Source organism: Terrapene carolina, unplaced genomic scaffold (assembly GCF_002925995.2).
Source record: "Terrapene carolina triunguis isolate 2854851 unplaced genomic scaffold, T_m_triunguis-2.0 Scaffold58, whole genome shotgun sequence".
NCBI classification, from domain to species: domain Eukaryota; kingdom Metazoa; phylum Chordata; order Testudines; family Emydidae; genus Terrapene; species Terrapene triunguis.
The window spans coordinates 34,019,230-34,042,108 of record NW_020664409.1 but is presented as its reverse complement, the minus strand read 5'-3'; the positions used below and the strand labels follow the sequence as shown (position 1 = coordinate 34,042,108).

General features: G+C 42.0%; 1 protein-coding gene across 2 annotated transcripts in view; it reads left to right on the top strand.

Annotated features, from left to right (window-relative positions):
* ROCK1 (Rho associated coiled-coil containing protein kinase 1) overlaps positions 1–22,879 on the top strand; it is a 178,554-nt gene that overhangs the window by 81,949 nt on the left and 73,726 nt on the right. For both annotated transcript variants that reach the window (XM_024210773.3, XM_024210772.3), the window contains exons 8-12: positions 1,215–1,353; positions 3,900–3,991; positions 11,970–12,129; positions 16,755–16,821; positions 22,179–22,267. In XM_024210773.3, the coding sequence (XP_024066541.2) occupies positions 1,215–1,353; positions 3,900–3,991; positions 11,970–12,129; positions 16,755–16,821; positions 22,179–22,267 (547 nt within the window). The remainder of the gene's footprint in view (positions 1–1,214; positions 1,354–3,899; positions 3,992–11,969; positions 12,130–16,754; positions 16,822–22,178; positions 22,268–22,879) is intronic.

Sequence of the window (22,879 nt, the reverse complement as noted above, 5' to 3'; positions counted from 1 at the left end):
AGTACTGAGCTGAAATAATTCCTCTCCCTCCCTGGTATTTATCCCTCTGATATATTTAAAGAGAGCAATCATATCTCCCCTCAGCCTTCTTTTGGTTAGGCTAAACAAACCGAGCTCCTCGAGTCTCCTTTCATACGAAAGGTTTTCCATTCCTCGGATCATCCTAGTGGCCCTTCTCTGTACCCGTTCCAGTTTGAGTTCATCCTTTTTAAACATAGGAGACCAGAACTGCACACAGTACTCCAAATGAGGTCTCACCAGCGCCTTGTATAACGGAAGCAGCACCTCCTTGTCCCTACTAGAAATACCTCGCCTAATGCATCCCAAGATCGCATTAGCTTTTTTCACAGCTACGTCACATTGCCGACTCATAGTCATCCTGCGGTCAATCAGGACTCCGAGGTCCTTCTCCTCCTCCGTTACTTCCAACCGATGCGTCCCCAGCTTATAACTAAAATTCTTGTTAGTTATCCCTAAATACATCACCTTACACTTCTCACTATTAAATTTCATCCTATTACTATTACTCCAATTTACAAGGTCATCCAAGTCTCCCTGCAGGATATCCCGATCCTTCTCCAAATTGGCAATACCTCCCAACTTTGTGTCATCCGCAAACTTTATCAGCCCACTCCTACATTCGGTTCCGAGGTCAGTAATAGATTAAATAAAATCGGACCCAAAACCGAACCTTGAGGAACCCCACTGGTGACCTCCCTCCAACCTGACCGTTCACCCTTCAGTACTACCCGCTGCAGTCTCCCCTTTAACCAGTTCTTTATCCACCTCTGGATTTTCATATCGATCCCCATCTTTTCCAATTTAACCAGTAATTCCTCATGCGGTACAGTATCAAACGTTTTAGGCTTCCTTTAGGCATTTGTTTTGCTATAGAGCCTAGAAATACTTATTTCATACCTATTAAGGTTTAAAATGAATGTGCACAAAATGTAGAAACTTGCATGTTGTATGTCATACATCAAGTTTTTAAGAAAGTGGTGTACTATAGAACTCAAATATGGGGACTATTAGTAGATATTTTTATTAAAGTTTTAAAAAGAAGACTGTATGCACTTTTAATTGTGTATTGGCACTGAGAGTCTTCAAAGGCACAGTGTATAATAAAGAAATAAATGTTCTAAATTAAAACTTCCAGTACTTTTGATATTTATATTATATTAAGATATTTAATTTTTGTACTGCTGTTTCTTCAGGTGATACACCTTTTTATGCGGATTCCTTGGTTGGAACATATAGTAAGATTATGAACCATAAGAACTCTCTTACCTTCCCTGACGATAATGATATCTCTAAAGATGCAAAAAACCTTATGTGTGCCTTCCTAACTGACAGGTAAAATAGCCCAAAGTTTTATTCAGAATTTTAAATAAGTTTTTGTTAATGACATTTTCTCCTCTTGTGACCAGAACAAACAAAAAGCATTTTGTGTATGCATGATTTTCTAGTGGTATTCTAAACAGTTGAACAGTAACAGAAACACCCATTGTTCTGACCTTTTTATGTAATATATTTCTGCTACCATATAGACACTGTCACAGTTGTGAGGTCAGCTGTACCTTCTGTCCTTTTTCTTGTCTTTGAGTGCACCTCCATCAGGTTTACTTATTTCCATTTTTTTCTTCCCTTCTCCCATCCCCCGCTCCTCTTTACCTTTCTTGGGCTGGAATCTCACAATTTCTCCCCTTATTTGACCAGGACACCTGTAAACTACTGTGAGTATTCCAGCTGCATATCACCCTATAGGTCTGACTAGGTTTCAGGCATCTGCATTTCCTCTGTTTGGGAACCAGTGACTAGTCATATTGACCAAAACCTTAAAACAAACTTTTTTTATTTATTACTTGGAACAAAACATTACAGAAAAAAAGATTTTAAAACAACAGACAGCTTGCATATTTAGTCTCATTTAATCTTATGCTTTACTACAAGCTTAGATAGACTTTTCCTTTAAGTTACAAGAACACAACTCACAGTCTCTTAAAAAGTAAGGATCCTCCTGTGTGTCTCATTCTGATTCCCCAGGTAATAAGGGCAGTGGAACCAGAGAACTTTGTTGGTTCAGTTGCTAGCATCTCAAATGATATTCCACTCTCATCAATAGGGCCTGCAAATAAGAATAGACTTGAAATATCAATTTGGCATTCGTATCTTAACTTCACATTTAATTCACAGTTTGTACACATGAGAAGTGTTTTTCATCATGGGAACTTTTGAATTGCTAATTTGATGTAGCACTTGCTACATTGTTAAATGGAAGTTGCTTGATTTTAGAATAAATTAATAACCCTTAAAAACAGAATTACATGCTTACCTGGGAACTACCGGGTAATTGAAAATGTTGATGGGAAATCAGTCTTTTAAATTCCATAAAAAGACAATATGGAAAAGTTAATTCTGGACATTACAAATTCAGTTTTTCTCGTGGGATTTTGAGAGCATGGGGTTAAATGTTATCCAGGCTCCAAAAGTGTAAGCAAATATCTAGGCGAGTATGTGGCAAGTTAAGAGAGAATCCTAATTTTTAAATATAGTTTTCTCTTCTTCAATACTTTTTAGATTATTATAAAGGTAGCATTTTTTATTTTATGGTAGTCTGGTGGACTACCAAAAATCTAATTGTAATAATTAATTTCAATTTTAGAGTGAACATTTTATGTGGAGTTACCAGTACACCTCTACCCCGATATAACGCTGTTCTCGGGAGCCAAAAAATCTTACCGCATTATAGATGAAACCACATTATATTGAACTTGCTTTGATCCGCCGGAGTGTGCAGCCCCACTCCCCCGGAGCACTGCTTTACCGCGTTATATCTGAATTCGTGTTGTATCGGGTTGCGTTATAACGGTGTAGAGGTGTATTACTTTTTATTCTGGCCTTTACCTCTACCCTAATATTATTCTCTTTCTCTTCCTCCCATTTCATCTTTCTTAGTCTGTTGTTTTTTTCCTTGTCTTGCCTTTTCCTTTTCCCTCTCCCCTCTTTTTATTGCTTTATTTTTTTACCTGTCTCTTTTTCATTTTCTTTTGCATTGTAGCCAAGTAGCAGTGGTCTGCACGTGGAAATGCTACATAGGAAAATTGACTGAGTCATGTGGAGCAGTATTATTGATTGATTGGTTCTGCTCTTTCTGAAAGTGTGTGAATGCTGTCAGTGAATACTGTTTATATCGTAAAGAACTTGGACAAGAGATAATGGGCCTGATTTTTCCTCTCACTTACAGCAAATGAAACTGACTTTTATGGAGTTACTGATTTACAACAGTGGAAGTGAGAGGATAATTGGGCCCAGTTTCTTAAATTAGAGGGACATTTCTTTAGCTGTGAATTTGATAGCGGAAGGCCTTGTCTACACTTAAAAGTTTATTTTGTATGCCCAAAGGTGTGAATTTAAATGAATATAATTATATCAGTATAACATCTCCTTTTAGGTACTCTAATTGTAGAATAAGAGTGGAGTTGGTTAGTTAGTTGATTTGTTTGTTTAGCTTATGTCACTTAGCTTATGTCACTTATAACTGTGGCATTTTTGGTTTAAGCTAAACCAGAAATGCCACAGTTATAACTGAATGAGAGAGGGAGAGGGAGCAGTGTTATACAGATATGAATATATCAGTATAACTGATAAAACTTCCCTGTGGTAGACAAGACCTAAGACCAGATTGCATTATGGGATGAAGGGAAGAAACCTCATGAACCTACTTGTACTGGTATAGGGCATTCTATGTCACAACTTCAGAGAAACTAGAGCTTTTGTACTGCCCTTAGTTGGCAGATGTAAACTCTCACCTCTAACTCTAGGATATTTGAATCAGTCTTGTTAACAGAAAGGAAAAAATCTTACATGGTATTTTTTTTTTAAAAAACATTTGTTTATAGGGAAGTGAGGTTAGGACGAAATGGTGTAGAAGAAATCAAGCGACACCTCTTCTTCAAAAATGATCAGTGGGCTTGGGAAACTCTTAGAGACAGTAAGTAGTTCTCTGTACTGAAGCAGTAATATTCTCTTATTTACAATGTGTATCAGCAAAAGTGATGTCACCTCTCTGTTCTAATGGAAGGCTTTTCTCTCTTTAAATATTGAATTAATGTAATTAACATTTTGTTCTATACTTTGCTAAGAGGCAAGTCTGTTTAGATTTCCCCCACAGTTCAGGATTTTCTTCAGTATATTTTTTTTTTCTTTTAGCAAATGCTGAGACCAGATCAGTTTCTTAGCAATATTGTCTTCTGTATTTATTATGCCTTAATTGATAATGATATCATAAGCTTTTGGAAGGTAAGTGACAATAGAAAGTTTTGATATGGAATTAAAATGTCTTAGAAGTTTGTGGTACAGAATGTATCTGCCTGCTTGCTTATTGGTTTGAGTCATAGAAAGCATATTATCACTGTGCTCCAGGAACTGTATTTTTTTTAAGAACAATGTTTGTCTGAGTTATCTGAAAAATTCTCCTCTGGGTCATCACACAGTGGAGATCAACTGGTAACTTCTTGCTAACCATGTCTCAATTTGAAAGTCTGGGAGCTGGAGGCCAAGTTTTCAGTATAGGGTCACTCAACTCTGGCATTCTTTCTCCCACTGGTCTGATAAAACCACATCAGTTTAACTTTTAGAACACACTATAAAGCCTGTTTATTCAGTTTTATGCCTTGGAGGATAGTGCTGTGGCTTATTTATTTTTATAGCTTGATTCAGGGTTGAATCTCTTCATCTTTATTTTTAATAAAGACTATTTAAATTTTTTTCATAAACCGAACTCACAAGGATAAAGCTTTTTGTATAAGGTAAGAACTGTGCAGTCACACTTTTTCAGAGTGGCTGGTATCAGGTCATGCTCATCAAGCCTAAGGAGGCAGATTTTTACAGAGAGGGTAATGGCTGGTAATGATGTAGTTCAGTGTTCTTCGAGTATATGTCAGTGTGGATCCCATTGTAGGTGTGCATGCATCTCGTGCCCAAGATTGGATTCTTTTGAATAGCAATGTCCATTGGAACTGTGCTTTCGCCTGAGCCTCTTTATGCTCTGGTGTGAGGGCATAAAGGGTGGAGCGGTTTTGAGCCTTACTATCTCTGGCTTGTATCTAAACTACCATTAACTTTTACTTCTGTGATCAGTTCCTCTTTGTTAGAACAAGGTCTAACACAGTTTCCCCCAAATTGGGTGCAACACTTTGAGTTAGGAAATTGTCATCTATAATGTTTAGAAATTCCAAAAATGTTTTAGTATTGGCACGTCACTCAAATTGAAGGACCCACGTGATCACCCAGGGTTTTTTTTTTTCCCCTTTCCACATTATAGACAGGTGCTCAAGGAAGTGGTCATATCCTGTTCCCTAGTGTGATTTGGTGGTCTGTAGCAGACACAAACTAATAGCTCATCTTATGCTTTATCTGTTAGGACATTGATCCATAAGCATTCGAGGTCATTTTCTTCCAAGTTGTTAGTGACTTGGAAACAAGTAATGCCATTTTTGATGTAGAGAGACACCCCACACCCCCCTTTGCCCACTCTATACTTCCTAAATAGATTAGAACCTTTGATTTTTAACATCCAGTCATGTGAATCATCACACCAGATTTAAGTAATACCAACTAGATCAAATGTATGCTCGTAAACAATTCCTCTTGTTTGCTACCCAGGCGCCTAGTGTTAGTGTGTAGGCAATTCAAGAATTTCCTCTCTTCATGTCCTTTGGGCTCTTGATTAAATCTGTTTTCAACATCTTGATTTTGTGCTAACCAAGTGCTCGTATCTTCCCTCTTTTTACCCCCAAACTTTTGAGAGTTGCGGCCCCCCCACCAATCCGCACCTCCCTGCTGGGGCCAGGCGTGGGGCCGCGGCTTGGGGAGACGACGATAACGCGGACAGAGGTAAGGGAGCTGAGGCTGGGGCCACAGCTGGAGGTGGGGTTGGGCTGGCAGTGGGGCCGCAGCCAGGGATCTCTGCCACAGAAGGTGGGCTAATGTTACACAAAACCAAAGCCCTCAACCCTATACCACTTACCTAATCAGTGATTCACTTCCACGATCTTCGGTCTTCCTTAGTTCCTTTCCTACGAGCAATCTTGGAGAATATCGCTTGGGGATTCTTCTTCAGCATGCTTCCGAGTTCCCTGAAGTCATCTACTGTCTGCGAGATATCCTGGCAATGTAATGTAATTAATGCTGATATGAACCATTACCAATGGATCCTTGCCTGTCTACTTGACTTGCCCAGTGCACTGTCCTGTTGTCCACCTGTCCCTTGCAGAATGTTTTTTCAGTTCTTCTGAGTATTAAGTCTCCAACAAGAATCGGTTTTTCTTGGATGGTTGAAGAACTCTTTGAGGGTAAGCCTGATTTACTTACATGTTAGGCCATTCATCCATCCACCCATCCTGTATGTCTCTCCATGAGGCAGCCGTTATGGCTTCAGGCATATTACATGAGGTACAGGCTACTATGGAGAATGTGCCCTACAAGGGAAGTTAGCTCATCATCCCGAGAACAGATGAAGCACTCTATTTCCTCAAGGGCCGTGATGTGATTCCTGGGGTCTATGCACTGGCTTCATATAGAAAGCCATACAAGTACCAGCCCCAACAAAGGCAGAAGGCCCCACCCTGTTCCTGCAGTTGACAACCAAATTACCAACAAAGAAAGAAGCCCAGATTTGACAAGAGCATCGTGAGTCACACTGGAGCCAATCTGGGACTTGTTCCCAACTTTGGGAACTGCCTTGCCCCTTTCCACCATGCCAGGGCGGCCATCAAAGCTGATAAATGGACATTAGACATTGCCTAAGGCTAGCCTATACATTTCCAATGCATGCCTCCTATCCACCCCCTTTCCCTGTTCCTCTTCAGGGACTCTTCTCATGATAGCCTGTTAAAGGGTTGTGTCTAGGAGCTGTAGGAGACATACTGCAAGAGTACAGGGGAAGAAGCTTCTACTCCTGATATGTTCTTATCCTGAAGACAGGGTTTTTTTGTTCTGTCATAGACCTGAGGAGAATGAACAAATATAAATGCTGCCTCAGATTCAGGATGGTAACATTTTTTGATTCCAGCACTTCATGCTCAAGAACGGTGTGCAACTCTTGACTTGCAAGATGCATATTTCCATGTAGCCTCCATCTGGTCCACATGTAGTAGTTACGGTTCACATTGGGGTCCCAGTCATAACCAGCACAAGGTACTACTATTTGGACTCTCCACAATCTGAAAGTCTTCACAAAGTGCCTATCAGTAATAGCGACATGTCTCAGAAGAAGGGGCATGCGCTCTTTCCTTACCTGGACAGTTGGCTGATCAAGGGAACATCCCAGCAGGAGGTGGCATAATTCCAGGCTTGCTGCCATCTCCCTGTTATCTCAATTGAGCATCCGGGTGAACTACAAAAAATCATTTCTCTTGCCACTGTAGATGATCGAGTTCATAGGAGCCTTTGTTGACTCCAGGTTGATGAAGGTGTACCTTCTTGAAGATAGTGTACTTTCCTGTCAGTGCAATCGCTAGGGCTCAAGAAAGAATCAAACCTGACCACATGTGTCTGGGACTGCTAGGTCATATGTCGGTGTGCACATATATGATGCCACTTGCCAGATTTCACCTGTGACTGCTCTGACTTTGCCTCATATTGGTCTATTTCCCTGGGGAGCACCAAATGAGCAAGAAGGTCATGGTTCCACCTCACATGGTTGCTGAACTGGGGTGGTGGAAGGAATCCACAAACGTGTGGAAGGGTACTGTTCTTCTGCCATCTCTCTGACAAGAACTTTAATCATGGATGCCTCAGGGACAGGTTGGGGAGCCAACCTGGGTCACTTACAAATGCAAAGGACCTAGTCTCCAGAAAACATGGAGCTCCACATCAACGTTCTGAAGCTCAGAGCCATCAGGGTAGCATCCATGACAGTCTTATCTGTTCCTCACAATTCCATAGTGCACTTCCCGGCAGATGACACCTCTGCCATGCGCTGGATAAACAAGCCAGGAAGCATAAGCTTCTCTCTCCTCTGTCTGGAAGATATGAAACCCAAGCAATGGTGCCACCCACACAAGTTAACCCCCATGGCTTTTCACTTCCCAGGAGTTAACTTTACAGACTTCCTGACTAGACCATCTGTAATTTCTCTTGAGTGGTCACTGCAGATGTACATCAGAGATCTGATATTCCTTTGTTACAGTATCTGTTTCCCCACCAATGATTAGAACTATTCCAGACCATGCCTGAGTCTGGGCTTGATACCAGATGCCTTCCTCCTTCAGTAGTCCCAAGGCCTCCTATATGCCTTTCCACTGATTTTTTTTTCTGATCTTCTGGGTGAGTTCCAAAATGAGAGGAGAAAAAGTCACTATTGTTCTCATAGATGGCCTGGTGGGGTAAGAACATGGATTCTGCTGCCAATGTTAGAGGCCATGGGTTCAAATCCCCATCTGGCTGTGGTAGGCGAGTGAAAATTGCTGTACCTAGAATCTATTAATGTAAGCTCCACACTGGCAGATCTGTTGCAGATATACATTTAGTTTCTGGACTGCCTGCACCTGAACTTCCAACACTATGGACAGCTACTGTCATGACTCACTGTCTCAAACTTGGGTCTGCAGGATTCCTAGGAATGGTCACGCTCCAAACCTCCACCTGGTAGCCTACTGACAACTGCTTACCTAGGATCCACGTAACCCAGCCCCAATTTGAGGCTCTGCCCTGAGGTCCTATTGGCGGAGTCCAAGAACTGCTGGCTGTACTTAAGCCAACAGTAGGAACAGGAAGCTGTTTAAACAACTGAGCTCCACCCTGTTCCAGACTGTTTGCCTTGCGCTTCCTGCTCCTGCTCCCTTGGCTTGATTTTTGGCATCCTGACCCGACTTGACTCCTGGCATCTAACTTGTGGTTCCTGATCTCCAATTTTTTCTCCAGCCTCTAACCTCCTAGTATCCTGAGCTGGCTTGACTTTGGTTCCTGACTCATGGTTCTGATCTCAAATTTGTCTCTGGCTTCTGATCTCCGTATCCTCACTTTTGACAGCTGTCTTATGACTGTGGACTCTGTCTCTGACCATTAGGTCTGGCTGCCCATGACCTGGTTGTGACAGCTACTCTATCCAGACCCAAAGTCACTGCACCTGATTGTGTGGGTTATTGGCTGGTTGAATACACCCAGACAAGGGCTGCTCTGTGCAGGTCCAGAAAATCCTGATACAAAACAGGAAAATGTCAACCAGAAAGACTTACTCTTCTAAATGGAAGACATTTTCAATATGGGCACATCAACGTGGTCTGGATTCAGTTCAGGTCTTGATACTGGAGATCCTTGACTATCTGTTGTGAGGGAGGCTGGCCTTTCATTCAGTTCTGTTAAGATCCACTTTGCAACAATTTTACTTTTCATTCACTGATACAGTTCTCTCTTTTCTCATCTGACCGTATCAGAGTTCCTCCATGGGCTAATAAATACTTACCAACCGGCTGAAGAACTTATTCCTGCCTGGGAGCTCAACCACATTTTCCTCATCCTAATGGAACCTCTCAGAATGCTCCTGACAACAACATACGCTTAAGTTAATCTTCCTCGTGGCTATTACTTTGGCCAGAAGAGTGTGTGAGCTTCTGGCACTTACGCTGAGCTTCACTATACAACACCCCACAGAGACAAGATGATACAAGACCTCATCTGAAATTCATTCCCAAGGTTGACTCAGATTTTCATCTAAACCAATCAATTAACCTACTTTTCTTCTTCCTGAAACCATACTGGGCACTGGGAGAAAAGCAATTGCCTATACAGTAGAACATCAGAGTTACAAACACCTCGGGAATGGAGGTTATTCGTAACTCTAAAATGTTCGTAACTTTGAACAAAATATTATGTTTTTTTTCGAAAGTTTACAACTGAACATTGACTTAATATAGCTTTGAAACTTGACTATGCACAAGAAAAATGCTGCTTTCCTTTTTACTTTAGTAGTTTAGGTTTAACACAGTATTTGCCTTTATTTATTTATTTATTTATTTATTTATTTATTTATTTATTTCCCTCCCTCCCTCCCTCCCTCCCTCCCTCCCTTTCTCTCTGCTGCTGCCTGATTGTGTACTTCCAGTTCCAAATGAGGTGTATGGTTGATGGGTCAGTTTGTAACTCTGGTGTTCGTAACTCTGAAGTTCTACTGTACTAGTTGTGTCCAGGATTTCGCTTTATTATGTTGACAGGACCAAACTGTTCAGTCTGTCACCCAGTCTATTTCTCATTATAGCCAGACACTCTAAAAGTCAGGCCATCTCATCAAGATGACTTTCAAAATGGATACACAAAGAATCTCATCATGTTGCCAGTTGGCTGGTGTACCTCTTCCATCGTATATGAGACTCACTCCACCAAAGATCAGGCTGCATCATTGCCTGCATCAGAAAATTACCAGTATCAGAAATCTGCAAAGCAATGATGTAGAGTAACCCACTGACTTCTGTCAGACATTTTTTGCGTGGACTTAGCTGGTAGAGCAGTAGTAAAATCATTATTCAAGTGATTTAGCTGGAACTCCTCATTACCACCTTCCCAGGGGGATACTACTTGCCAGTTGCTTACCTAGAATCTACGCTGACACGTACTCAAAAAAGAAAGCAAGGTTATTTACTCTCCAGTAATTGTGATTCTTTGAGATGATGTTGGCAGTGTGGATCCAATGACCTGCGGAAGCTCCCTTCCCATTTCTTATTTTTGGAGCCTTCAGTTATCACAGGGTTTGAGTTGTGGAGGAACTGAGGGAGGGTGTTGGCTGGCCCACTCTTTATGCCCTCATATGGGGGTATAAGTACAGACATCCCCCTCCCCCACTTTGCTATTCAGAAGAATCCAATTGCACACGTATGCGCACCTACAGTGGGATCTGCAATGACTTACAACTTCTTGAAGAATCAGAGTTACTGAAGGATAAGTAACCATTCTTTTCTTTGCTGCTGGTGCAAATAGTTGCCCACAGAAGGGCTTGTGGCAAGACCAAAGGATGCGTAATTATAAGGTATGAGAGTAACTATATCTCCTTGTTATACAAATAGTTTTAAAAACAAATAACTTTGATTTGAACCCAAAATAAACTTTTTTCTTGAAAGAACAAGAACAGTGTAAGTGCATGTGATAAATGGATAGATTTGAATGCAAAAATTGCCTGATGAAAGCCAGCACAAAAGTTCTTCAGAGTTATTGAAAATATGGGGCTTTTGTTTGTACCTTAACCTCTTGGAGAATTGAGCGCCAGATTCTCTGCTGCCCCAGAATTTAGATCCAGTCAGACAGTGGGGAATGCTTTAAACTTTCCTTGCTTGTACTCTCCAGACTTTGTCAGTTGGGGATTGGGCAGGATGTGCTCTGATCAAGCCCCCTTCTGTCTCTGTATGTCCCTGACATGCCCTCTGAGCCATGGCTGAGTAGCGGAGGACGGGTAGTGCAGGAACCAAGTATGCTTGCTCTCCTCCAACTGAGAACTCATCAACACCAACAGAATTCTCAGCTGGTCAAATCTGGCTTCTTTCTGCCTCTTTCACTGCCAGAGTGGCACAAAGGAGTCAGAACACACACTGGTCTTCACTTCAGTTTTTGTTTCTGAACTCCTCTATTGACTTTTCATGATGTCCATGGTTAACTTGACAGGATCAGGGCCTCAACGTAGATCTATGTATTACATAGCACAAAAGTGAACTGCTGTACCTGCACAGTGTCCTACTGAATCTGCATTGCCCCATATACTATAGGATCAGGACCTAAATTTGTTCAGATGATTGCTGTCACATCTGTCCAGCTACTGACACACACACATCCCTAAATGTCAAGTCATGACTATTTAAAATAACACAAAAATTATTGACTGTAACAGAAGGGACAATTCTAATATTGATCACAACATTTACATTTATTTGTCATTTAGCTGGTTGTCATTTGAGTGGAATGATAATTTTATTTTATTCTAGCTGTAGCACCAGTTGTTCCTGATTTAAGTAGTGATATTGACACTAGTAACTTCGATGATTTGGAAGAAGACAAGGGAGAGGAAGAAACATTCCCTATACCAAAAGCATTTGTTGGCAACCAGCTACCTTTTGTAGGATTTACATACTACAGCAACCATCGGTAAGTATGGAGGAAACAAACTAATGTTATGTACTATCACCAAGTTTTGTATTTTTGATTCTTATTTACATATTTTTGTGTGTACACATGCACGTGCGCGCTCTCTCTCTCTCACACTCACTGTATATTTAGCTAATAGACTGTTTAAAAGTGAAAAATTCTAGTGTCATAATTTGTGGCATTTACATGAAAATGGTTCCACCGCTAGACGTTAGTGTTTTAAAATGTTACAGGAATTTTGTAGTCGGGTCAGTGTTACTGATTCTGAATTAACCATACGTATAATGACATTACAGTAATTTGGCTTAGAAAGTGTACTAGGCATCTACTAGAGGTTAAAGAGGTTAAAGAGTAGTTTGAGAGTGTCTGTGCAAGGCCAGAAGGATGAGGGCAAAACCAGTGATCCCAGGACAATGAAAAGCCAAATGCAGCCGAAACTCACTTTATCCCCAGGATGATGTTCCTTGACTTTGCTTGGGGACTTTCTTTTAGATCAGTTTCTAGCTAATAGATATCTGATCAATTTAAAGTCTCCTCATGGCTGCTAGAAAGGATAAGGAAGTTTCTCGATCTCACTTGGCTGCTGTGAAGATAGTGGCTCCACTACTCCACTCTGCCTCTTAGTCTCTTTTTTTCTTTTAAAGTTCTCCCAAGCAGCAGCATGAAATTGACATGATTTTTATAATTTGCACTACTGCCCATGAGGTTTTAAATAACATCAGTTCAAACTGCATGTATTGCTATTTGTATGGTCAATACTATTCAGTAGCATAGATTGTGTTGGTAGCAACAATGGTTAAAGGTTGCCCAACACCTTCTGTTATAAGTCCCTGTTTTCAGTTGCTTATAACTAGGGCTCCATGTCTGTCATTCCGTGACTTCCTGTGATCTCTGTGACTTCTGTAGCGGTCAGTGTGACTGACCCCAGAGCCACCCAAGCAGCTGTCCCTGGGACCAGCTGCTCAGGCAGCCCTGGGGACAGCCACACCAGCCGCTGCTGGAGCAGCCCCGGCCCCGGTGCCAGCTGCATCGGCTGCTGCTCTGGCAGCCCCTGGCAGCGGTTCTGGGGTGGCTGGCACCCGGGCTCCCCCCTCCGGTGGTGGCTGGAGCAGCTGCTGGCATCCCAGGCCTCCCTCCCCCAAGAGCCTTCCCCCCCAGATTAAATCAGGGGTATTATGGTATAAGTAATGAACTGGTCACGGGCTGTGATATTTGTTTGTTGCACATGACCTATCCATGATTTTTACTAAAAATACCCATGATTAAATTGTAACCTTACTTATAACTTTGCTGAACTTAGCTGTTGAGACTGATATTTTTCCATGCTGGGTGTCTGCCTCAGGCAGGTTTGGACAGGTTCAGTAAAAAAAAAAAATCAGGTTAGCTGTTTGAGAATGACGGTAGGGAAAAATAAATTGTTTTGCCCTTGTTAAAGTATATTACGGAGAAGCTATAGTGCTTCTGTGCTTTGGAGCCGGGACTTGAAATTTGGCAGGTGACTCGCCTATGTGTCAGATGTGTGCTTTTAGCCATCCCTGTGCAAATCTGCCCAAATTTTGGATAAGTTATAAGCCTCTGAAAATAACAATTTAGACATACTCGCTAGTGGTTTGTTAGAGGCTGGCAGCTAAATTCTCTAAAGATTCCATCTGTGCTGAGCATGCTCTATCCCCACAAAGCGCTCGTGGGTATGTACCAACCAAGCTATGCACGTCATCTGCACAGTGACTGAGCATGCTTACTCCTGGGGCTGCAGGAGCTGAGAACAACTTTCCCTGCAGTTGTTCTTCCTGGCAGACAGGGACCACTGTAGTGTGAGGCACAAAAATTAAAAATAGGGAGGCTGTCTCTCCTGTCCTCCCACTCCCCCTCTGCTGGTGCCCAAGCATTCTGGAGGAAACTGTCTGACTTGAATTTAAAGGGGTGAGGAGTAAAGTGGGGGCAGGAGTAGGCTGGGGTTGATAGGATAATACTGAGACAGGTGCTGGGGGTGATAGAAGATGGGAATAGGGATCGGAGTCGAGATGGGGAGGAATAGGGAGCAGAGGAGGGGATGGGGCAGAGTGGATAGCAACCGAAGGGAACAGAAGATGGCAGCCCGAGTGGAGGAATACAGGGTGGACGGGATCAGAATAATCTATAAACACTAGAGCACATACTTGTTGAGAACCTGGAATAGAACCCAGGATTCCTGAGTTGCAGCATCTCCTTAATGTGGTTTTCAGACATTCTCGTTTAACATTTCAGAAAAGCTGAGTGCTAAACAATATTAACTGAAATTAAAAAGCAACAAATTCAAAACTGAAGAAAAGAAATACTTTACGTAACGCACAATTAACCTGTATAACTCAGTGCTACAAGATGTTATTGAGGCCAAGAGCTTCGGCTTGATCAAGTGCCCTTTGAAGTCCATGGGAATCTTTTCATTGTCTGTAGTGGGCTTTGGATCAGATCCTTAGTGTAGGAGTCAGAAAAATAGGATTCAGAAAAAGCTAATACTTTCTTATTATAATGCTATCCCTAGATAGAATAAAAATGTATCAGGTGTATAAACCCACTTGCTTCAGAGCATAAGCCAACCATTGACTGACTGACTGGGGGGCACCTCCCACTGCCACAAATAAGTTTTCATTATAGGTATTTTACACCTTCCTTTGACTCATCTGTTTCTGGCCATTGTTTCGGTAGGATACACAACTAAATGGACCATTGGTCTGATCCAGTAAGTTTTAAGGGATAGTACTCTACAATCTACTTTATACTCCCTTAATAATAATCTTGTAGCTATTCCTTCAGGTTCTAAATGTTCTGTTTTTAATTCAACCACTCCCTTCCTGTGGAATAAAAAACACACACACAAGAACCACTGCTTTGCTATTGAAGTATTGCCATCCAGTCATCCAAGGGAACACAAACCATATATACCCTGTGCATTGTTTTGCATTGTTGATAGAAGCACCAATGATATTGTTGTAAAATAAGAACATCTTACATTTGTTTTCTAATACAGTATTACAAACAAAAGGACAAATTTTGGCCGTCTCTGCACACATTTGTATAAGGGGGAGAAGGTGCTTGAGAGCCTGTCATCACACCTGTGAAGGATGCAGCCTCAGTGTTGCAGGCAGCACTCTAAGTGCAAGGAGGTTGAGATGGCTAGCACTGACCATCCCAAGGGGAGTGTGATTAGGCAGGGTCATAGCCCTATATCTTATGTACTTGATAGTACTCCAGATGTTGGCATTGGGGAAAGCACATACTATACCTCTTAAGTATGTAATAAGTGTGACTTCTGAACATGCTTCCCCAAAGTTTCTGGAATCATTCTGCCTTTTACAGGTATAGCACTTATAGACACCACTGCTTAGCTGCTACTTTCTCTGTGCTCCCTTTCCCATCATGGCTTTGGCTGTAGTTATCACACTGGAATCCAATGTACCCAAAAAGCCACATTAACTCCTGTTCCTTTGAAGTTGCAGGAAAAATCATTATTTGTCAAATGGAAAAAGTAGGGCAATAAATATATTTTTAATCTTCAAGGATGAGATTTTGGGTTGTTTCACAGACCTCAAAGTCCAGTGGAAGGAAGGGCAAAGGTTTCTTTAAGCCACCTTTGTATCCTCCTGATTCTGGACTACCTCGAGGGGCCAAAGTGGCCCCAGGTGTAAGTTAGGCAGCTTAATTTATGGGAGCTGTCTGATTTATAGGAGCCTGTTATTTTCTGTCTGAGTAATAATGTTCCCCAAAATCTCCTCAGTACTCTGTGCTGCAGCCTTGCTTCCAGCACATCTACCTCACCCCTAGTCCTGCCCCAGACACTCTCCTTACATCAGGATGTGGGAGAGAGTCCTCCGAAGAGAGTCTGTGGCTGTCTTTCGCATGCTAAGCTGCTTCTTCCTAAAATGGATCCAGGGCTTGTGGAGCCCCTTTATGCCATTCTGTCTCCTTTACTCAAGCATAAAAATGTAGGAGTTGGGAGCAGAATCTTATCCCAAGCTTTTAAGATAATCAGCAAATTATTTGCATTTATTTATCTGACTTTCATAATCCATGACAAATACGCATACACAGTCATGGCAAATAAACATATGTATCTACTCGGTATGCGGAATAGATACCATTACATAAAACAGGAATACTGTTAAAGAGCCCTGTGCTGCAAGTCCCTCCATCTATGGAACTCCTGTTAACTTCACTGGGGGTTCCATGCCCATAACCTCTGCAGAGTTGACTTCTACGGTACTGCTCCTGTGAGAAAAATTAAGCATGTGAGTAAATGTGTGCAAGATCAGGGCCCAAGAGAGTGTTGAACCATGGAAAGCAAAACTTTTAAGTTATTAAAAAAGGAAGTACTTTTTTCCTAGAAGAAGAATGGTAAAAACTGCAGATTTCTACTTAACGTAAGACAAATTATACAATGAACTGTATGTTTTTTTTAATTAAATGTGTTTACATCTTATAATATAATAAACGCAAGCACTAAAAATCTGTCCTTATAGCCGCCTTGGCTAGCTGGATCTCACAGAGATTGGAATCTTTGGAGATCCTTTTAAACTAGCTTACTCTGTTTTCTCTTTCTCATAACCTTGCTTTTTAAACGTTTTTAATTAAATATTTTGTTATAGGTATTTATCTGCCTCCGCAGAAAATTCAAATGACAACAGAACAAGTTCCAGTATAGATAAAAGCCTGGTATGTATTTCAATATTAGTTTTGTGTAAACTGACAGTGGGTACACTGCACATTGAAATACTGAAGTAATTTTAAATGACATGAAACTGCTTTAGTGCTTTGAAATATGGAAAATCAGTACATTTATTTTAACTGTTTAGACTGACATAGCTATAAGAGCTGGCAGGGAAACAGAATTTCAATTCTGAAAAATAAATCGATATTTTAGAAGAAAATTATCCTGAATCGGAATGAAAAATGCTGAAATCTCAGTATTTTCACTGAATTGAAATTCCACAATATTTAGTTTTAAGAAACACCAAAATATTTCCATAATAGAAAAGTTTTGGTTTTCCAAAATAAAATATGCTCCCTAGAAGCCAGATCTGCAGTAGCATGCCAGGCAGGCTGCCACAGAGCTAGGAGGACAGGCAGCCTGTGATGAGACCAGCCAGGGAGCAGGAGGCTGCTCAGCTCCCCAGAGAGCCAGCAAGTGCGGGGTCTAGGGATCTCTGGGAGCCCAACAGCCTGCTGAGGAGCTGAGAGCCTAGAAACCCTGAAACTTCTGGGAGCACTGGAAGAATCAGGGAGCCTGGATGCTCTGGACACTATTGGGAGCCCAGCTCCAGGACAGCTTGCCTAGTAAGCTGCCGAGTAACCCTGAGAGCCGCAGTTCTCAAGCTCCCCATGAGACAGGATGCTGAGGAACAGGGATCCTCAGATCCCAAGCTCCATACCAGGTGACCTGTTGAGGAGCCTCGGAAGCCTCAGGTTCCGGAGAGATGGCTTGGTGGGAGGAGGAAATCAGGCAGGTTCCCATTGAATTTTTTGGCAAAATCAACCCATTTTAAAGATTTGAAGATTTAAAATTGGCGTTTTCTGATGGAAAAATGTTCTATCAGAAAATTTTCTGGCTGGCTCTAATAGCTATTGTGCTAGGCTTGGATGCAACTAGCAGTATCCATGACTTGTTTCTATTGTCCATTCCATTAAGCAGATATCAATGACTGTTCTGTTACTATTTATTATTAATTAGTTTGTAATACAGGGTGTTTTCCAAACAGAGGAAGAAAAGGAAGGCTATACAGTTGAATGAAAGGGGGAAAAAAGTGCAACTGCAGAAATTGCTCTGTTTTATGCCTATTTTTGATGACTCTATGTAGTTTGTTCTTAAATACTGTATTACCTACAGAAATATTTTTAAAGGGCAGAGGAACCAAGTGTATATCTTGTATTGGCTTAACATAATTCAGTAAGTGTTTGATTTGGAGGATGCTGATTCTTTGTGCCCATTTTGACTGATGTCTTCTTTCTTGTATGTTATTTCACCTGCCTTTGGTTGGTGATGTGAGAAAATAAGAACTTAAGGCCAGATTTTCAGGTATTTAGGTGCCGAAAGGTGCAGACAGGCACCTAGTGAGATTTTCAAAAGTGCCTGAGCAGGCACCTGAGTTGCTTAGTCATTGTGAAAATTCCCTAGAAGAGCTCTTTGTAGCTTGAAAGCTTGTCTCTTCCACCAACTGAAGTTGGTTCAATAAAAGATCTTAACTTACCCACCTTGTCTCTCTAATATCCTGGGAGAAACACGGCTATAACAACACTGCAAACAAAGTTAAGTAAATGTAACACAAGATACTGCCTAGGTATACAGTTCTGCAAGGTGTTGAGTGCCTTGTGGGAGGAATTGAGTGCCTGCAATTTCCAGGGAACACATTGGGTTTTGAGGATCTTCAGGACCTCATAGGATTGGACCCTAAGATTCTAGAGAGAGAAGAAATCCATAGTCCTTTAATTGAAATTCTGAATCTATTTGGAAGTATGAATTAACTTTACTCGCTTATTTTGATTTAACACTTGAAAGTCAATGCCCATCAGAGTTTAAAAGTTAAGTTCAAAAAGATTCACAAATTCTTTTGCAGTGGGTCTTCAGCCTTCTCACAACTCAGGAGGTAGAACCGGACATGTTAAGTCACTGTCAGGGAGGGTGTGGCCAGCCCCTAAAGATCCCAGGGAGTTTTTTGTTCTTGCCTTCTCTACTGTAGGCAGACTTCTCCAAACTCTCCCTACCTAGGGTTACCATACGTCCGGATTATCCCGGACATGTCTGGATTTTTGGGTTTTAAACAGCCGTCCGGGAGGACTTTGTAAAAATCTAAAAAGGTCCAAGATTTCCCTCTCAATGCAGAGCGTGACGTGGCTGACAGAGCGGCCGGGCAGGATTGAGCCGCTCGCATCGGGGCCTCCAGCAGCCAGAGCCCCATCCCTGCTCCCTGCTCCCCTGCAGCCTCAGCACGCCGTGCTGGCAGCGCTCTGGGGGGACAGGGCTGTGCGCTCCACGGGGGAGCGCAGCAACGTGTCTGGTTCCGCGTGGAGCGAGACATATTAGTCTGAGCGGCATGGTAACGGGGTTGGGGGTTGGAGAAGGGGCAGTGGGTCCCGAGGGGCAGTCAGGGGACAGGGAGCAAGGGCTGTTGGATGGGTCGGGGTTCTTGGGGGGGCCTGTCAGGGGGCGGGAGTGTGGAGAGGGGTCAGGGAACAGGGGGCGGTTGGATGGCTCAGGGGTTCGGGGGGGGCTGTCAAGGGGTTGGGGGTGTAGAGAGGGGTCAGGGCAGTCAGGGGACAGGGAGCAGGGGGGGTTGGATGGGTCGGGGGTACCTGGGGGGGCTGTCAGTGGGTCGGGGTGTGGAGAGGGGTCGGGGCAGTCAGGGGATAGGTAGGGGGTGGGGTCCTAGGGGGACAGTTAGGGGTAGGGGTCCCGGAGGGGGCGATCGGGGACAAGGAGCAGGGGGGTTTGGATGGGTTGGGGGTTCTGTGGGGGGCAGTCGGGGTGGGAAGTGGGAGGGAGTGGATGGGGGCGGGGCTACCCCCCCAATGGAGTGTCCTCTTTTTTGAAAGTTCAAATATGGTAACCCTATCCCTACCCCAGAATGCAGAACAGAAGCTGAAAAGAAACAATACCACAAAGAAATGTTTTTATTCTAACTGCTCAGTTTGTTGAATTCCAGACTTTTGCTGGGGTGCTATTTAGCCTCAGACTTAGCAGAAACCTCTCTGAAAGTACTTCTTTTGATAACTAAGGTAACTGGCTGCAGCAGCTGCTAGCACAGCATGTCTGGGCAGGCCTCTTAGGGAACTGCACCACACAGGCAGCCAAAGGCACAAGCCAGCAAGATTGAGTACAGAAATTCCTGGGCTGTCATCCCCAACTGCCAGTGTGGACGACTATTCCTCTCCCCTCCACAAAAACAAACAAACAAAAAACCCACCCTGGAGTTGTCAGCATGGAGAGACAAAAAAGGAGAGCAACCCAGACACCGAGAAGCAAGTAGGAGCCCTTCATTTATTCTGCCCAGCTCCCATGCCCTTTTTTATCAAAGTGTGGGTGAGTCCTTATGTAACCCAGCCTTATTTTCTGTGTGACTCATTCAGGCAAAATGGCTGCTCCATGTACAGGTTTCCCCTGGTCCCCCCTTGTCCCTACAAATTATGGGGTTAGACACCATCCATAAAGTCAAAGGGGTACCACTTAGGAATTCTCTTTCAAGGGTTACACACTTTCTATGGCACAGCAGTAGGTGGGATTCTCCCTTTAGATTTCATTGTCAGGGCTACTCTACGATCTCATGATGGAGTCCACTTCCTCTGGAACAGATTGGGGAACACCTTCATATCTCAAAGCTTTGTGGCAGAGTCTAATAAACTGATAAAGCATACTGTCTTATCTAGATGGAGGACAGTTACAGAGCCTCTCCACTCTATCTCTGGATACCTCAGAGCAGCCCAATGGTGTGGAAGAAAGCAAAATGATAAAACCAGCAGGGGCAGTCACTTGCCAAACTCCTCAGCCTCTTAAGGAGTATGGATTCTCTGTCTTCCTTTTTCCATTGGAGTAGCAAGAAAAGTCTAAAAAATAGAAAAAGGAAGTGAGGAAACATCCTGCTCAGAAGCAGGAAAAAAAAATCTCTCACACCTCTCCCATTTAAGATGGGTAAAGAGCATTAGAGTTTCTCCCCAAATATCAGATACCAGCAGAGCAGCGGAACAGTTCCTGTAGAAAGTATTCAGAAGGAGCAGGGACAGACATCACATGGAACCTCCTTTTTCCATCATCCTACTATGGAGCCTTAGAACCTAATTTCTCAAAGCACAAATTTGGTAGGAAGGGGAATGGTTGGGGTGAATCTCAGAGAGTTAGGAAGAGCAGTCCTTTGATCCCTCTTCCTGAAATGACTGACAGTTGTCTGACTCCTCAGAATAAGGGGGAGACTCAAAACAAAGCTCTTGCCCCAGAGTATTTAGATACTGTTTTATAGAAGAGTAGCAACACACCTACACTTTCCTCTAGACAACACACCTTAGGAAGAGTTACTTGAGGAAGATGACGGGATAGATAGCAAGACCACTTGGATACATTTCCTTTCAGGATATAAATTGGAACTGTAAATCCCTTTCCATGCAGCTCTTAAAATATTGAGTGAAGACTGGGTGAACCAACTAAGGCCAAGCTCCTGAAGAGATTGAAAATATTGAACATCTGGGATGTATCTTGGTGGTCCTCTTTTTATGGCAAAGAGAAGAAATCCTGCTTAGTAACTTTATTGTTGTAAGAGGATCTGAAGTTCTTGTTAGTAGTTTCAAAGGTTTATAAAGTGGTCATACAGTAGAAGCTGTGGAAATTCTCTCAGATTGGCTAGGTCTTTGGGGACTGAGCCATTTCCTCCCTATCAGAGGCTTCCAGGTCTGATCTAGAGCTGTTGACAGGCAGAAGATTGACTGAAAAAGATCTGTGGATCTTCCTACTAGAGGGGAAAAAAGGAAATTTTAATGTAAATACAAATAACTTTTCCTGTATCCCTTGCAATAATAACTTAGGCTTGATACTGTAAACACTTAAGCATATGAGTAATTTACTCATGTGTTTTCAGGAGTATTATTCAGGTACATAAAGCTTTACTCTTGAGCCTAGATGTTTGAAGGATCAGGCCTTACTCAATTTTACATATTCTGTATAATGAAATCTATGAGCTGAGATAGCACTGCAGGAATAAGTTGAAGTTTGAGAAATACTTTGCTTGATTTTTCAACTGCTATATTGCATTGCTGTTGTTTTGTAATTAATCTATTTTAAAAGACTCAAAAAGGGAATATCACACTTTAATAACCAACAAAACATATTCTTTACATTTTTCTTCTCATGCCAGTGTTGGTGCACAGAGTGGAAACTAGTCTCTTCCATTCCTCTCTGTCATTAAATGCTTGATATAAAATAGATTGATTATGACATCATTTAGCTAGTCCAGGCAAGTGCTGGAATTTTTTTTTACAAGTTTCATAGAATGTAATGCATACATTTTTAATGTGTGTCTATATACTTTAAGCTGGAAACTATGCAGAAAACTATCTATCAGTTAGAAGAGCAGCTTCAAAATGAAATGCAATTGAAAGATGAAATGGAGCAAAAATGCAGGTGAGACTGAACTTAAATACATTTTCAGAATTAAATAATATAAAAATCAGCTCTGTAAAAAATATATTAAGGATTACAAGCATGATATCAATATTGCTACTATAGTAATACAGTAGTCTGAGAGTCTAAGCCACAAATTAAATCACTTTAAAATGATATCTCAGAATGTTTTTCTTTTGTATTTAAAGAGGAAGATGAATTGTTTGTGTTCGCATCAGTGAAAAAGACCCATCTTACCCCTAAATATTTGAACTCCATGTTGTTTTTCCTTCCACTACCCTGATAGGTTTCAAATACCTGCAGGACACAGTGAACACGTGTGTTTTTTTTTTTTTTTTTTTTAAGAACGTAAAATACTATGGGCACTACATGTACTAGAATATTGGAGTTTAAGATTGTCCAGCATCTTGGTATCTTAAATGCTGCAGTACTATTGAAAGGTCCAGCTTGTGACTTTTGTTGAGATTAAGACAGATACGAGCAGCAGCTTTCTGAGTACTAAATTCTGTTATGTTCTTGAAAAAAGTAAATATCTGACAAATTACTGCCTATTCTTGCACCTTCATCAACATGGGCATATAGCTGAAAATCTGATAATCATGGAGCTTAATG